Raw genomic sequence first — 18,341 nt, forward strand, 5'->3', positions numbered from 1 at the left:
ACTAACCTTTTGACATGAATCGAGCCAACCATCCAGTACCACCGTTGTGTAGGCTAGTCTTATAAACAACGCTCGCAGAATTTGTTTTCGCTTCAAATATTGCTGGCTTCTCCTGAAACATTATTAGCAAGTTTGTTTGATAAATAAACAAATATTTATTTAAAAAATATTACTCAGAAAAATAATCAATAAAACTTAATGTGAGGTTGTCTATGACTTCCAATTCATATACGATGATCAAACAATAAATTTTCTTCAGCATCGATTGTTTGGCATTAATATTTCTCGGTGGCAGTGCAATACATGCAATGGACAGCTTAGATAAATACGTCAAGCTCAAGTAATACTTCTAAATTATCTTAATACAAATAATATAGGATAGATAGATAGTAGTAGGGTTTAGATTTTAGTTTAAAATATTAGAAAAACACAAATCAGTCACGGCCTTCCCCCTAAACCGCTTTGACACCCCTAATATTCTCTGGACCCTTTACCGCTCCCTTGTGGGCCACCAGCGCCTACAAGGGGGCGTTATCGCCAACTTTATGAAATACTGATGAGGAGCTATTGGCAAGTAGTTATACACTAGTTTATTCATTTGTACTTTTCTAGTCACGAAATTACTTGAAAGGAATTGTGAATGACCAGTAACAGTTGTAAAACAATCAAGATTATTTTCTAATATAACATCAAATGATGAACTATTGCTAACATTTAATAAGTTTGCTAGTGTTGAAATTGAAATGTTAACATACCGGTCCACAATATCTAACTCGGAATTTATCCGTTTCTGAGATTGCATCATGTTCGTATATTGTTACGAAATCAGTTCCACACGTAGAAGCTGGACCTAAATCAAACTCTGAAAAATAAAAATTTTTAATTTATGTTCTTTACTTTTTCATATATTGAGTAGAATTTCTTTCAATTTAGATATCGAGCAAGAAGAAATGATTTTTTTTTATGAATTGTACCTAGTCAAAAGTTCAGAGCAAAATAAAGTAAGCAAATCCTGAAGATTTATTATGCTTCAAATATCTTTTACAAAAATTTAGCATCAAATTAAAAAAAAAAAGTTTATAGGAATAAAAAATGGGGCATCTAAGCAGGCTTTTATAGATGATCTATTGTATACTAATTCTGTATGAAATCTATTTCACCTTGGAATTCTATGACAACTACATTGCCAACGGGAACAGTAATATCCCATCTGCATGAAGTTGATTTCCTCTGATTACTCGGATAAAAAGGGCTCGTAAATACACCAACATCATTGAAGAATCTTCCACCGCAACCACGACCTAAACGATCAGCATTTATAAAAATTACAAAGATTTCCATAATCAACATTTTTACAGTGTTTACTTACATCTAGGCATTAAATGTCAAGTCAATTTTATTTTCTAACGTTGTATATGAAGTTACATATATGATTATGCTGTATTGCAATAAATTATTAAAACGAAATAGTAAATTATTTGAAATGAAATCATAAAAATAAAAGCTAAATTTTAGCTTTCCATTAATTTTTCTCTATTTTAAATATGTTTGAATTATAAGATGTTATTTTATTGTAAGAGTTCTATTAAAAAGAAAATGTACGAACACATTAATGGTATTATGCACAAATTTACAAGTAATAAATTTTGTTCTAAATATATGTATTTTTTGAGATTATTTTGTTACCAAATTTTCAAACACAATCACACAAAAGAGTATGTTGCGATTTCGGTACTAAAATTGAAAAGCTTTATAAATTGCCTGGTATATTTACGGCAAAGCTAATGGTACCTGACATTTCTAGAAGATTTCCCACAATTAAAGTTCTTCATAATTTCTGATTCTCAAAGCGCTTTACTTAAAATGCAAATCAGTTAATTTATAAAAATTTACCACTTCATAATGTTGACCATCAAAAACTTAATTATATAGAAGGCGAGAAACGACAGATGTGTCGCCAGGATAAATGGCTCGTGGATTACAGTCTCAATGTAATGATATAGTGGACGTAATGGTAAAACAATATCATTTTGGGTGTGCAACTACTTTAATTTTAAAATACTCATCTGAACGAGTAAATAGCAAAATGGCAGTATGAAATAAATGATAAGGTCCTATTCTAAAAATTTCAGTCATTACACACTGTCTGTTTGGTTTTGGTTTTTCATCCATGAACAGAGAAATATCAAATTTTAGTGAGGCTGATTGTCCCGGTGAGTCCAGGATGTACTGAACGTTTCTGACCAGTGTAACTTGTATGACGTTTGGCATTATTTACCAAATGAGGAAGGATCTGCAGCCACCTCTTGCGCTTTAACCTATTCTTCGATAATTTTAAAGATCGTTTGAATGGATTTAATACGTGAATGTGAGGCAGCTATCGTGTTGAAAAGCCAACAATGCGACTAATGTCAGAAGTGAACATAAGCCAGTTTTCTGACTTGCCTGGGAATCGCTTTATCGAGTCTTGTTACAAAAGCGGAGCTTGTGGTTAAAAACAATGAAATTTAAAATTAAATTTAATTGATAAATTTAAAATAAAATATATAATTGAAATATAAATTAAAAGGTGAGTGTAGAAATAGAAAACTTCAGAAGAGCCAAACTCTACCATTCATTACCATCTACCTCATCAACCTGAATTGAGGAACTCGAATTCCATTACAAAGATAAGAATAGTGTTCGACACTTCAGCTATGACATGGAATAATTCTTTCTTAACATACTTATAGTACCAACTATTCAACAAGACTTGATCTCTATCCTCCTCTTGCTCATAAGTGAGCACGGTTGATATTAAACTGATGTACAAAAATATAATAATTGATGAAGACCAGATGTATCAAAAAATGATTTGGAGTGAAGATAGAAGTGAAGTCTCTAAGACATACCTCCATAAAAATATCACAAACTGAAGCAGTTTCCGTCTTAAAAAGAGACTTTTGTTTAGACGACGTTCTACCTGGAAACGACAGTCTTGAAGTAATGTTAAAAATTAAAGCGATCTAATAAATCTTAAATCTGTTAAAATGGGAGGAAATCAAATGGCCGAGGCCGAATTCTATCTTACAGAACCTGAAGAAAACTTCTTGCGGTCAGTTCTTTCCAAATGGTGTTAAGAAGAAAGATCAGATCCCAAGAAAATGGCTTTAAAACAACTTTTAAGGTCTGAGGCAAGCGTTTATCAGTAGATTCTGTGAGGAGATGGAAGAAACTCCATAATACTTATTAACTGACTGCGATGCCAACTCATATCGCCAAAAGCGTATCACCAGGTCTCATGAAGGCATTGATTCCAAATATAAAATTTTAACTTTCTGCTTACTGTTCTACGTTGAGCTATGCTGACCATAACTTATGTTGTCGTAAAAACAACTTGTTCGGACTCAGGAAGCGTCAAAACGTTGTGAAAACTCGAAAGAGAAAGCCTACATGATTGCAATACCATTTTAAATTAAAAATACCAATAGTTAAAGAATAAAAATGTAACCAAATAATATATTTTCATTATGTTGTAAATGCTCCAACTCCTTATTAGTAATTAAAATGACAACCGAGATTCAGAACTTTAGTTTGAAATTACTTTAGACAAACAAATATGAAAAAAGTAAAAAAATTCACTTGGTAAAACTTTTGCTGACAAAATGTGAATGCGTTCTAACTAAGGTAAACGTAGTAAACATACTTTCTTTGCAACTGAGAGTCAGAAAAATATATTAAATTTAATTTAATGTAGACTAAGGAAAAAATAGAGTGTAAGTCCAAAACTAACGACACGCAAAGAGATTTACCTTGATCAGTAGCTGTGTATGTTAGGTCAAAACTTGTAATACGACGTTCCTTGGATTCATATTTGAGTTTAACTTCTGGACCAGTTGAAAATATAGGATTAGGAACTTTAAAGCCACAAATAGTAGCTACAGGTGAACTCGTACTGTTCTTTTCATCATAAATCTGTTGAAATAAAAGAACTGTATAATCTTTTGTTAGTACAATATAATGTATTTAATATTACTCACACTTGAACATGAAAACTTTTCAAAAGCCTACAGTCTTTAACTATGTCATTAAAGAGGGCCACAAAAGAACGATTAAGTCACAGCGAATGTGGCTTTTAACCGCTATCTATTAATCTAACGACACAGTCAAAGTAGAAATATTCAAATAAGGAAATTATTCTAATTAAGCACCTTATTTTGCGCCTAATGCATTGCGACGTTTTCTTTTACTGTTTTTCTTTTAATAAGCAAACTAAAACTAAACTACCAAGGTAAAGAGAAAAGCATTAAGTAAAGGTGAATGAGAGAGAACATGGTAATAGTATGCTAAACCCAAGAAATATTAACACCAACATTGGTAGGCGTGAGTGTTGGGAGGTGGATATAAGTTATTTAGGTTACGATATGCGAACAGTAAAAGATCCTTCGTTTATTTTTTATTTTGTTTAATTATTGTAAAATAAAATCACTCGTAATTTATTCCAAATATAGATTAATAATAAATTACCTTTAGACTAGAAACAGAACAGTTTTGCCTAAAAGAAATTGAAATAACATTGAAATAAAGCGATATTGTATCATTTGGATTTGCTGACTTAATAAATATAGTACAGTCTTCTGTCAATCTTGATTGTAATATCCTTCCTTGTGAAGCAGTGTAATTTCTTGAGCAATCTAGTAAAAAATATTTTCATTTTTAGTTCAAAAATTTATTATTAAGTTTTAGCGAACATTTAGAACTTGAAACTCTTTTATTATTATAGTTTTCTAATTTGATAGTGGCCTTTTTATTAACTATCTTTAATTTGAAATACATAAACGTTTGTTAAAATAAAAATGGACATAATTAATAAGTCAGGGAACCGAAGGGCTTTTTCTAGCCTCACCCTGCCATTTCAAAACAATCCTAATTTAGCAATTCCTCTCAATCAAGAAAGCTTTATCCCAGACTGCTGAGTAATCGGAGTTGAATTCTAATCATCATTTCTTTGCAATAGAAAACAAATTGATTAATCGATTTCTCAAAAACCGTTAGCAGATACAGCTATCACGTTTCGCCAAGTCAGGTACGAACAATAGAAAAATGAACCCACATGGTAACACTTCAGGTAGTTCCATTATTCTATTGTCTTCCCAAAAGTATTTTATGTTAAGAACCAAATATTCTTTAATATCCAAATAGACTTCCTTAAGCACACGTATAGAGCAAATTAAAACATTTATTATTTCCTTTTTATTTAATGTATAAGGAAAAGAAGTTTCATTAAAGATGCTTTAAATTGAAAAATTTCTACAAACTGGACAACTATTATCAACTGTAGTTACGCACTTGGAATTCTGATTGAAGAGGTACCCCCTCAAAAATATATTACAAATATTAACCACACGATGATCTCTCTTATTCGAGTATTTTAAAATATTAATTGAAACTACTTACTAGCAATACTGTATCTTATTTTAAATCCTTTTGCTGTGGTTTGTGAATCACTTACAAATGAAATCTGAATCCTGTTACTTTCTGAGTAATAATCCATAGTTTGCCCCTTGCCGCAGAATATAGATTTATCAGATGGAACGCTGCTTAACTACAAAGATTAAAATTTGCGAAATAACCTTTAACGTCGTTTAATGGTAGTCAAGTAACAATATATTAGTTAATAATAAGTTCTACATTATATTTTATTGTATTAATTGTTCTATCCATAACGACCATATAGAAAAAAAACAGTTCACTTGTATTAACAAAAAACACGCAGGGCAAAAATCAAAACATTTCATTTTTACCTTTTCTGTTTATATAGGGGAAAGAAGTTTCAGTAAAGCGACTTTTAATCTCGACATTTCTAAAACTAAATGATTTTTTTCTACTGTAGCTACACACTTCTAACTCAGCTTACTCAAAAGTAGTCGGTTTTTATTTTACTGCAGCTGAAAAAAGTAAAAACTTAACTCCAGAATACCCACTTAGAATTATGCCAATTAATTTTCTGTGCTCAATAGTTAATCTATACTCAATAATATTCCAAAAAAACTTGGCCATACTCAGCGATAAAAATCGTAAAATTCCGAAACACCTAAAAACCAGTTATGAGTTATTTTATTTTATTTGCTTGTAGGGATATACCCCATACAAATAGAGTTGAGTTTGCATTACACCAATTTAGCAGTATAATTCTATTTTAAGAATTGTATGTTAGGGTGAAATGTGAACACTTTCTCAGCAAACCAGCAAGCTTAATATTTTAGAAAGGCTGATTATTTTCTAGCCGATGCTAATAGATTATCGTCTTTTTTATCAGATACTACAAAGGCAGGGAGGGGATTACCTATGCGGTTAGCGTATTGGACTCCCAACATGCTTAATATAACCTACTTTAGGCATTGTTACGGAACATAGGTATGTGCGGATTAATGAAGGTAAGTACAGTTTTCTAATTTAGTCAGATTTCTAACTTATCAAGTCAAGATATTCCTTTTCAGATATTCAGGCTTGAAGATTATCTTTGAAAGAAGATAGAAAATAATATTAATTGAAAACTACCATTATTATGGATAATATAAAAGTAAAACTAATTTCTGATTTCATGGACTGTAAATAATTTAAAAAACTCGTGTTCCTCAAAATTCAACGGAAGTGAACATTCGACTATTTTTAAAAAATAACGTAAAAATCATTAACATATATACCAGACCTACAGTTGAACGGTAGTTGAAGGTCCTATCGAGACCAATAATAAGTTTCTCATTTGGATTTGCACCCCACAATAAGAAATGGCTATATCCTCTCTAAACAAAAAAAAATGTTTGTTGATAAATCATTCAGTTATTTCAACCTTTTAAAATTAAATCCTAACGAAAGAATTAACAGGTTAAATAAATCAGATATAATGAAGACAAATAAAAAAAAAAAAATCATATTTACCTCAAGTTCACGTATTTGCAATCTATCGTTAGAGCAGGTATCCGAAGGTTCAATATCCACATCCACAATGTGTAAATCAAAAGTGGCCCATAATTGTTTATGAAGCACCCACTTACAATGAACATTTGTTGGATAGTTATCAGGATAATTTGGTGAAGTTAATTCTTGCGGAGTCGAGTTAACATTTATCACACTCTTACCACAAAGAGCTAAAACAAAAATACATATTTATAATTATTATTTTCAATAACAAGTATGTATAACTATTAATTTAACTTAGCACTCTAGTAAATTCTTTTTAATCTTGAAATTAGTAGAAAAACCCTAATTAAGAGCTAGCTATACGCTTCAGCAATCGATCATTTCTATTTAAATAATAATAATAATAATAATAAAAGTGACAGAATTATGAACAAAAAGAATGTAAGATTTAAGAAAAGGCTGTAAGAAAATTATGAATTCTGGAAATCTAATTTACTGCATTGACGCTTCTCTAAACGAAATATGTAATACAAATCTTACATTGAAAACACGCGTTAGATAGAAACATGGGTTTCACTTACTAAGATAAATTTAAAGATAAGCTTAGAATAGTTTAGAAGCTTGAATAAAAAAAAAAGATAAAAAACAAGCGATACACCAAAGACCAGAAGATAAGATTTCTTACTATAACAGAGAGACAAAATTTAAACATTTGGATAATTATATAATTAATTTACAAGGTGTTGGAGTAGCTAATATTACGAATTGTGAATTTTTTCCATTTCCATCGCTAACAAATTTAAATGAAATAAAACGATGAGATGATAATACAGTGCCTGGCAGCACATTGCCACAATATTTTCCTATAACTTCGCTATTCATACTTTGCCCATCGTAAACCTTAAACAGTAACATAAGAGAATTAATTGAATTTACCTTATTTACAATTTTTAATTAAATAATAAATTGTTAACATACCTCAACAAAGTCGCATGAACAAGAAATATTGGATCTGGTACAATTTTCTACTTGGAAATTCTCAAATTGCAAATTTATTGAATTTCCTTCTGAAGTTTCAATATACCAATGGCAATCGAGAGAGTTATTATTAATTTTATCAGGACTTCGTACATACGTAGGAGTGGATAATTCAATATTTCCGCCACATCCCGCAGCTTCACCTGTTATTCCATAAGTAAAAGAGTACTGTATAAAATTTATAATTTCTAATGGATTAAATGAGTCAATTAATAATCGAATCAAAAATTGTTAAATAATAAATTTAAAAGACTTTCATTTGTTGCAATTGTAAATATTTCTAGTAAGTGAAAAAAAAACTGTTAAAGAAGTTATATAAATATAATTATTAGGGTTGTGACCCAGCTACGAGTAGCAAGTGATAAAAGTGTAAAAGTCTGGTTTAAAACTGGAGGCTACCACTCTATTGATACGCAATCTGTCTGCACAATATGTAATTTGAATAAGAACGAAATTCTTGAACACCTGTTAATAGAATGTCCCATTTATAAACCAATTGGATTCCACTATCTATCAGAGGGGGTTAGCAAAAATGCTCCTTATAAAACTCTTTATTAAAATTAAGTACCACTTGAATAGAATATATTTTTTTATAACAGAGCATTAAAAATATCATTTTGCCTAAATGAATAAGTATTATTTTCTAATATTAAATTTTATTTTTTTATGTATGCTCGTCATTATAAATATATATATACATAAAATTTATATATATATATATAATATTAAATAATATATATATATATATTAAAGTTTAGTTAATTAAGTGTACTTATATACAACTCAGTTTGTATTGATTTTTATTTCATTTTTTGAAAAATTGTTAAGCACAGAACCCCTGTATTGTAAATATTTAACACTCAATACAGTACACACGATATATCTACTATCTATCTAAATATATTTCTGGTCAAACAGCAAATACAAAAGAACAGAGGTTTTAAATAAATAATTGCTTATTGAACTTTGTATATCGGATGTAGTACCTTACTTCATGTACAAAATATATAATATATATATATATATGTATAAAAATATAAAGGTATGATTCAGTGTATTACCATAAGTAAAACTGATAATTGCACTAAATTTTTGACCTCTCTGGAAATTATTTGATCTAAATTCAAAGACTGCCTGGTTTCCTTTAGTGCGAAATTGTCCAGGTTGTTTCACTATTTCTCCACATAAAGTTGCAATCAAATTTGAATTATTTCCACGTATAGGTATAGAACCATCCCACAACTGAATACCAGCATGACGACATCTTCGACTAACTGGTATTCGAGAAATAATCCTAAAAAATAAGAAGCAAAAAGCTAGGATAAAATAAAAATTATTTGTAAACTGAATGATGTCAAATCATTACTTATTCTTCATAAATTATTTTAATTAATTTCTTAATTTCCTCGCTTTATTTGGTATTCACTAGAACTGTTTGTGTCTCAAGCAACTGTACCTTTTATGCACTGAAATATAAATTACATCACTGCTTACGGAAATAGAACACCATTTTGGTATAGAATGTGCGCCATGCTGTCATACTAATTACCACTATCATAAGAGCCAAAGAGCCAAAGAACCAAAAGGAGATGAGATTGATTACATGAAAGTACTTGTAAAATGTTAATTGCATAGAAATATTTATCACTTTTTTGTTTTTTCCCCTGTAAGATTGTCTCGATATGTGGCCAGAAACCAGGAAAAATTAATGGTAATAATTATCCTGGTAAATGCCTTATCACAACATAATTTGTTCCAGAATTTGAGATCAAACAATGGTGAAATTATTTTACCTCTTGTAAGTAAAATGCAGTCATTGCCTGAGAAAGAGGTAGTTTGAATTTGTAAGGATCACAAAAAATTTCATAAAAACTACAAGGCCATGAAGGAAGCGGAACTTGAGACTTAGTAGGCGGGCTGCACAGTATTATCAACGCAAGCTATGAGCGAACTTGGAGATTTAATAAATGATGGAAGAATGAAAGACAGATACATCGTAAATGAGCCATATGAAATGTCTTCTTTTTACCGAACATTGCGAATAAATTTATTCTTTCTACAGTTTTCAAAAGTAAAATGAGGAAAACTTGCCAAATGAAGCAAATAGATAGTAAAAATAGAAATGACTAAGATAGACAAGAATTGTTTTGCAGTTTCTGGTATACTGCTTTTTTAGACTATTTTACAATATATCTTTGAAGAAATAAATTTATTCCAACTGAGCGATTTTATTAAAAGAAAGAAACCTTTCGAAAAAAAGTTTTTTGATTGCTCTTTAATCTTGACACAGTTCTAATCTATAATTACCTAAATGTTATTATTTTATCTTCAGGCGCAGTTATGTTCCATACACAATCGAGAGGTGAGAAATAACCTTTTGGTCTGTAAGTTGGAGAAACTATTTCTGTCTCTTCAACAATATTTCCACCACATTCTATGAAAAATAAATAATTATTTAATTAATAAAAATAAAAATATTTGGATCGCAACTGTTAGATTAATACCTTGTGTAGAGTACTCAAATAAGAATTGGTACAGTATCGTAATTCATAAATCTAAATATTTGAACTGCAAGACGGAGAAAACTATGAAAGCGAGACGACACTTGTTAAATGAACAAAGAAGATAAAAAATAATAATAATAATAATAACAACAAATAATATAGATACAAATCCGAAACAGGTCTAGAAATTAATGGGGCTATGACGGAAAAAGTTACCGATTTTTTTTAATTAAATAATATAAAATTTCGAATATTTAAAAAATGTCAAACAATTGCATTAAAAAAACAAAAATTACTTCTGAGAGACTTCATATTTATATAATGAATAATGTTTGAGAAATTTAACGATGAGATGTCTGAGAGGCACACTCTCTATCGTTAAGAAGTAAGACCATCCTAATGACAAAGTGTTGAGTTGGCTTTTTTTATTTTTTTACTCAGTTTCTAGGCTATCTTTCTAAAATAAAAAGTTGGCAGGCCCAAAACATTCTTTTTAGGAGAGCTGCTGTAAGAGTTCCTAGAAAGAGTAATATAATTTTATTAATCAACTGGTCAAAATGTACTAAAAAATCACCCATCGCTATACCGGAAACAACTTTCATTAAAATTGCTCCCGGCAACGCACTAAGATTCTTTTAAGACACCTTACATAGCCGGTTGTTTCGGTCTATGAAATCCTTTTTAATGGGAGAAAATTTATAAACTTTATTTTTGGGAAGAGGTGAGTTCAGAAATTATCTCCAAGGACTAATAAGCCAGAAGTCCCTGGTTCAAATAAAAGCTCATATTCTTAGATTTTCTCTTGCTATAAGTCTTGTCTTTAGTGAGAACAGTAGTGCACTAGGAAGAGCTTCTGGCGAATTAAAAACAGCGAAATATTAGTTTTTATTTCTGAAAAACGTTTCCTTACCAGGAATTGAATAGCGCAAAACGAAGCCGTTGTGGGATGTCCAATTATCAGTTATTAAATGTATCTTAAAACGTCCTCTTGAATAGAATTCCGGAGGCGGTGAATTACCACAATAAGTACCTAAAACGCGATACATTCTTCCAGAGCTTTTGGTGTAGATAATAACTTTATCATAGATACATCCTCGTGAAGTTGCTAAAATAGAAGAACAACATATATTTGTCTTTTTTTTTCTTTTTAATTGTATTTATCAACTTAAACAACAGCAAATACCATTAAAATTAAATCAAACACATCAGCCTCAATAATTAAATTTGTGGAGTTCAATGGACTAATTCTAGAATGAAAGAGTACTTTGGAAAGAGAAATACGGCCACACCTAGTAAATAACATTATCTTTTTTAATTTTGACTTTCTATTATACTTCTTTCTCCTTTGATTCTTAAGAGATTTCTAAGTCGATATCGCTAACTTCATCATCAAAAATATAACTTCCCGGCTTTTCTTTGAAGATGAATCTCATTCTTCAGCACATTAAAGATCACCACTTACAGTTCTTTGCAAAACTATGACACATATTCAGACCAGTGTTATTGTATTAAACTCCTTGGCATTCTATTTCCCATGAATTCATAATTGTAGGAAAAAATAAGCTCATTCAATAAGTAGGTTAAGATTTTCATTGAACTCGTTGTCAATCCATTCTAGATGGATTTGTATAAAGTTTTGTGAGGAGAATTTTAAAATCCAATCAAGTTTCTGTTGTATGGCACTCAATACTATTGCAACTGAAACTTAATCTGTGCAGATGGATGAAATTCCGAAACCGTTCAAAAAAATAAAAAATCAAAGTGATTGACCCAAACCCTGAAGAATAGATTAGCAAAATGAACCTACCTTCTTCAAGGTCGAAATATTCAAATTGACCAGTAATAACTTTTGTAGTTGATAGATCTATTTCGTATTTACAATCTAAAGAGCCCTTGTAATTCTGTGGATAGCCCGGTGAATATAAATATCCACTTTTGTTCGTTTTAATTACACTACCACAATTAATATTCCAAATAGCCTGAAAAAAATTTAAATCATTGTACAAAATATTTCAGCAGGAATAACTAATTACTATTATAAACTGTAGTTCATTAATAGTGCTGGGAAATGTGTTCTTGTAGAAATTTAAATTTAGATTTGTAACTAAGAGATGCCCAGTTCGAATTCCGCCTGCACCTACTTTTTATTTATTAGAAAAATGTTAATAGTGAAGTATGAGCTCCCTCCACCGTCCAAAACACCTAATTGGTAGTAGGACGTTAAACCCACCTGATAAATAGGCTATTAGTTGAATTTTTATTTTATTAAAAATGCCAATCGCATTATTATTTTAAGGAATTGTAAAATTGGATGATAATAACGCTGAATTGCGATTTGGGAACTGATCCGATAAATCTTACCTAACTCTCTGATATGTTCTTCAATAACGATTGTCCTCATTTGGATATGTTCTACTCAGCCCTTTCTATTTAACACTAAACCTTAGTGTTACGGGAAAGTTTCTAAAGTTAAATTTGCTCTAACAAAAGACCGGTGCGGGATTAAACATTTCTTATCGTAGAATCATATTTTTTTTCCACAACTCTTACGGTGTAAAGGCAAAATGCGCAGAAAATTATTTTTACATCTACTTTGACTCATTGGAATGAGTAGTGAGACGACAGGACACTAAAGCTTTAAGCTTTGAAATAGACATTCATGGAAAGAAGAGACTAAGGTCTCTTAACATTGTGGACCCCAACACTTTTATGGAAGTAAAGAAAGTGAAGCAAGAGAAATGTAGCTCAAAATGACGGCTCAATAGTTCGATTTCACCGAACCAAAGAACATAGTCACTACATATGTTCTGTTATTCTTAACTAAATTGGCCTGATTTGAAAAATTAAAAATGAAATATATATTTGCTTACGTACATAAACCCTTCGGAAGGTTCCTGATAATGAGCATAATCTTTAGAAGCACATTTCAGTTTTTTTCCTATTTCAAAAACATGTCCAAAACAGCAATTTATTATTTACGCTACCAATGTATTGTCTTTCCTGCTATTTGCATTCGAAATGGATTATGATAACAAATACGGCTATTTACACATTGTCTATACCTAATGGCTAGATATACATAAAAAAATAAAACAATGCGAAATAAATAATTTTTTTAATAACCGAGCACGAATATTTTTTTAAAGAGTACTAAGAAAACAAATGTTCTCCCAGCCGGAAGGACACTTCAATTACTAAATGAAGTAGCAGTATGTTGTTTCCAATAACTTAATATTACAGAAATAGCTTATAAAATAGAAATATTAGAACAATGATTAAACGTTACAAGTAGTACGAATTGCTCACTTTAAAACCATCTCCTATTATTTTGTCGTTGGTTTTAAAAAATAGTCTCATCCGATTGGTAGTACTGTTGAAAATCTTTGTTGTTTCTCTTCCACACACCCTTCCTAAACTCTTCCAATCGTTGTCTACATAATCTGATACCTTAAAAAAGAATCAGGTCAACATTTTATAAAACTTCATAAGTATTGGGAGAACGTTTCAAATCATAGAATAGTAAGTTATATTATATTAAGTTAATTATATTATTAAGCTGGTTATATTAAGATCATATCGAGCTTCAAATTAATTCTAAGAGCTGATTAATTTTTAAAAAACTGAGCTAATTATTTTCCGATATTATAAAAAAAAAAATCTTCAAACGTTTAAGAATTTTTCTGACAATAATTTCAAAATGTTAGGAAAAAAATTAATGTAAACATTATATTTACAGTATAAAAAATGGTTTTTGATCTTAAAAACTGAAGAATAAAATGTTAAAATATTTATTAAATAATAATTACTTCTTGTTTAAAATTAGCGAAAAATATTATTTTTAATTTTTAAGCTTTATGCTTTTTACAACTGAACAATAATGCTTACCAATTATAGCTGTCACACCATACAAACATTTTTAATTTTTACCCTAGCTCAGTTGTTAGAACAAACAGCTTTAGATGGTCATGTGAAAGGCTTAATTAATTGTCGTTTATTGTAAAAGAGAGGAAAACACTAATGAAATTAAAATGAAAAAATTAATGAAATTACTTCGAGGTAATCGTTTGTACAGTTAACACTTTGTTCAATAAAAAACCGTCCTGAAAAAATAAGCCCAATATGGAATCCAGTATCCACTCTTATTTCCCAATCACATTCCAAATCATTTATATAGGCCGAAGGGTAGTTTAATGATATAATTTCTCCACCATCTCCATGTAAAATCCCTCCACATCCTACAATAAAGAACCATTGATTATAAACTAGAAAAATGGATGCTTGAACATTTTGAATAGTTGGACTTGGGTCCATTTCTTTCGGTGAATTCTGTTAAGGACAAATTTCAGAAACAAAGAGTATTTTTTTTAACTGTTTACAAAAAATGAAGTGCAAATTCATCAGACTGTTTCTCATTTATAAATATATATATATTGTGAGTTATAATTCCTTTGAAGTTGTTCATAAACTTACCTACTCCTCGATTTGTAGGTGAAGATCTCCATTGTATCGAAAATATTATTATACTCGTATATGGATATGAAACACTACCTCAAATCTTAAAGAAATTTATCATTTTCCTCGGAATTTAGTTAAGTCTGAATTCGAATAGTTAATACATAATGATTAAAGAAAAATATGAACAATAACTGTGATATCGTTAACTATAATACAACATAGGAAAACCGAATTAACTTTCAGGAATCACGCACTTCTTTCTGCCCATGTGATTTCAGATTCTGAGCAAAACATTTATTTAAGCAAACAGTTCTGTAAACCGATATATCACTCTTCTTTGAAAGAACCTATCCCTATTCTCCCCTACGAGAAATTATGGAATGTATTCTAATCTAGTAGGGCTTCTTATTAATATTGAAAGAAGGTTCAGGAAGCCTTGAGATAAAATTTGCGAGATATTCCAAGTAAAAAAAAAAGAAATTCGCACTTTATTCGGGTCCGGCATTTTTTTTTAAATCAAACTTAGTGACGCATTTAAATCTCTTGAATATTAAATGGATGACATAAATATCAACATAACATAGAAATAACACTTGAGAAGGAGGCTCTAAGATCACCCCTCCTCCAAAGTCATAACAGCTTATTTTTCTAAAATTAGCATAATTTTGAAAAAATATTTCTAAAAAAGTTATAGAAATGTGTGAAGTTTATTGAAATCGGGAGGCCTTCTTGAGAAAAATCTATAAAGATACTTGGGGGATTCTTGGATACTTGGACCTATAAATTTCGATCTGATTCCATGGGGACACCCAATTGAAATATAAAGTTCGAGTTTTCTTTGATTTTTCTTGTTTATGCTAAAGGGTAAACCCACGAACAGTACGAACGCCAGAATTTCCCATAAACTACTTTTACAAATTCAGAGGACTTCAAATAGCTCTTTTTCTGCGAAAACTCAATATCTGAAATTGGACATGACCGCAATTTTTTACATATATTACATAAATCCAGGTGAAAAAAAATTCCTAATATCTTCTAAGCTTAAATCCAAAACAATCGGAAGATGCATTCGGTTCAAATTCGCGAGATTGGTAGATTTGTCATCGTCTCCGATAGCCAAGCAGCCACGTAACCACAGAATTCCTATGTTGTCAGCTCAAAGTTGGTTGCGGAAATCCTCAGAATACTAAATGAATTGAGCAGAGAAAATAAAATTACTCTAGTATGGGTGATGGGGCATGTCGGCGCGGAAGAGAAAGAGATGATCGACGACCTGGCGAATCAAGGTACCAAAATTCCCTTCATGGGACCTGTACTCTTTTGTGAGGTTGGTGATAGTAATTTCCGTGAGCAGTTGAAGAGATCTAAAGGGATCTGCACAGGTATGCTCTCGACCAGCCTTCCTGGTCTAAGACAAATGAAGATCTGCCAGCGGAATTATAACGGAAATCTTGAAGGGCACTTGAAGAAGTTGTATCTATATGTAATGGCCACTCCAATTCTGTGGAAAACGAGAAATCTCCAATAAACCTCTTAACTGAAGGCGATGCCACTACGACACTTCAGAAACTACCAGGAGCCAGAGGAGGACATATTCTCTTTGAAACCCTCTGAATTCTGGAATTTTTCGAAATTTGGGACTGGAAGGAGTGGTGTAGAAATTTTCCTAACACCAGTAAGAGGGCACTTAGATCTTTAAAGGTTGCAGAGCGTGATCATACCTCGAAAAAATATATTTACAATTTTGACAATATTTTACATTGTTTCCTATCAATCTGTTGAAGTTTGGGGAAAGGACGAAAATATTAAATTATAAACAATAAAAATTACCTTCTTGCAAAGGAGTTAGTGAGATATTAAATCCCTTGGATTGTAACTGTTCATTGCTGTGAAATGAAAACCAAAGTTTGTTTGAATTACTTATTATATCAGGAAGTGGAATATTTCCACAATATTTTCCAATTAGAGGCGCACGAGCGCTGTCGCCATTGTAAATTGCTAGATAATCATTGTCGCAATCGGTTTCTAAATCGAAACTATTAAAAGATACCTTAAAAAAATGAAGATATTATTTTCATTATTTGTAAAAAAATCCAATAAATAATATTTAATAACATTGATAATATTTTTACTTTGATAATACTTTCTTCGTCAAAGGTGACTAACCAAACGCAATCAAGATTTGATGCATAAGGTTGTGGATACTGTGGGCTGACAAAGTATTCTGCTTTAGAATCTAACACTCCTCCACATTGATTCACTTTATAAATGAATTTAAATTCAACATAATCGTAACTAGTACCCAATTTTGACGTTCTCATAGCCTAGAACATGATCATATCAATTAAATAACTACAATTCTTATACAGAAGTTAATGTATCACAAGATAATTTTAGCTTCTGAAAAGCAAAACGCAATTTCAGAAATGTATATTACGTATATATACAAATTATTTCAATATTTTCCACTATATTATAGAAACCAAAAAATAGAAAAATTTTTTGCTCACCGCACTCTATTTAAATGATTATCTTGCTACTTACATCTATTACTACAACAGGATGCGGTGAGGAAATTATGTAAGGTTTATTAGTCTCAGTTCTTGAGCAAAACTCGCCAACTAAATTAGTTCTCGATCCTGTAAAGTCGGTTTATAAGTCAAATTACTTTATAAAATCCTTTATTGTCACTAATTTCTAGTTATTTTTTCTTGACTTATTACTTAAATAACTGTCGGACACTATGTTACTATGTTATTACTTCACTATGTTTCCCGAGTCGCTTGTATACATTCCAGGACCCAGGTATGAAAAATAGTACTTAATTTTGAGTCATTAATCATAGAGGACCCAACCAAACCATTAACCACCTTCTCAATATTTATTTCACTACCAAGTTAAAAAAAGAAAAAAAAATTAATTAATGAATTAGTTAACTCGCATCCATTCTGCAAGGCTAATAAAAATAATCTGTAAAACGAAATAAAACCAATGTTTTGTTAACAAACTTAATTAACTTTTAACTTAAGGATTATGGTGAACCATAATCTTTTCAGCTACTCCACTGATAGTTGACCATACTTTTTTTTACTTATTAAGTCACTTATATTTTCAAAACTCTTTTTTAGACGACTCAGAAATCAAAGCATCGCAAATTTTACTAACGTTATTATGCAAAATTTCAACGCGTTCCATTTCTCTAATGACAGCAAGGTCCTTCCTTGACCATAAATAGTATAGTGATCCCATATCTAATAAATTATATATAAAAAATATGAATTGAAAGAGGCAGAAAAAATTGTACAACAAAGATGAAATTCAATATTGTTGATTAATTGCTCAAGACCTTGATTCATTTGCTGCGGTCAGGGTACCGATTTATTTATTTCCTCATCCTAGGATGATTCCTTCTCTTGGGGCCTCGTTCGCGAAATTCTGACG

At 30.6% G+C, this 18,341-nt stretch overlaps 1 protein-coding gene across 7 annotated transcripts in view; it reads right to left on the reverse strand.

Annotated features, from left to right (window-relative positions):
- LOC141454713 (cubilin-like) overlaps positions 1–18,341 on the reverse strand; it is a 69,398-nt gene that overhangs the window by 422 nt on the left and 50,635 nt on the right. For 4 of the 7 annotated variants that reach the window (XM_074129255.1, XM_074129254.1, XM_074129256.1 and 1 more), the window contains 19 exons: positions 17,445–17,539; positions 17,033–17,224; positions 16,731–16,950; positions 14,496–14,680; positions 13,752–13,892; positions 12,253–12,424; positions 11,356–11,550; positions 10,249–10,375; positions 9,003–9,235; positions 7,882–8,084; positions 7,641–7,803; positions 6,922–7,130; positions 6,687–6,785; positions 5,437–5,584; positions 4,507–4,673; positions 3,792–3,954; positions 1,161–1,301; positions 756–862; positions 7–112 (listed from right to left, as the gene is read on the reverse strand). In XM_074129255.1, the coding sequence (XP_073985356.1) occupies positions 7–112; positions 756–862; positions 1,161–1,301; positions 3,792–3,954; positions 4,507–4,673; positions 5,437–5,584; positions 6,687–6,785; positions 6,922–7,130; positions 7,641–7,803; positions 7,882–8,084; positions 9,003–9,235; positions 10,249–10,375; positions 11,356–11,550; positions 12,253–12,424; positions 13,752–13,892; positions 14,496–14,680; positions 16,731–16,950; positions 17,033–17,224; positions 17,445–17,539 (3,066 nt within the window). Of the gene's footprint in view, positions 1–6; positions 113–755; positions 863–1,160; positions 1,302–3,791; positions 3,955–4,506; positions 4,674–5,436; positions 5,585–6,686; positions 6,786–6,921; positions 7,131–7,640; positions 7,804–7,881; positions 8,085–9,002; positions 9,236–10,248; positions 10,376–11,355; positions 11,551–12,252; positions 12,425–13,751; positions 13,893–14,495; positions 14,681–16,730; positions 16,951–17,032; positions 17,225–17,444; positions 17,540–18,341 lie in introns of those variants that run through there. The other 3 variants (XM_074129257.1, XR_012458907.1, XR_012458908.1) reach the window with 3 other exon arrangements.

This window comes from Rhodnius prolixus, unplaced genomic scaffold (genome assembly GCF_049639745.1).
Source record: "Rhodnius prolixus isolate KJV_2025 unplaced genomic scaffold, Rpr scaffold_9, whole genome shotgun sequence".
NCBI lineage: Eukaryota > Metazoa > Arthropoda > Insecta > Hemiptera > Reduviidae > Rhodnius > Rhodnius prolixus.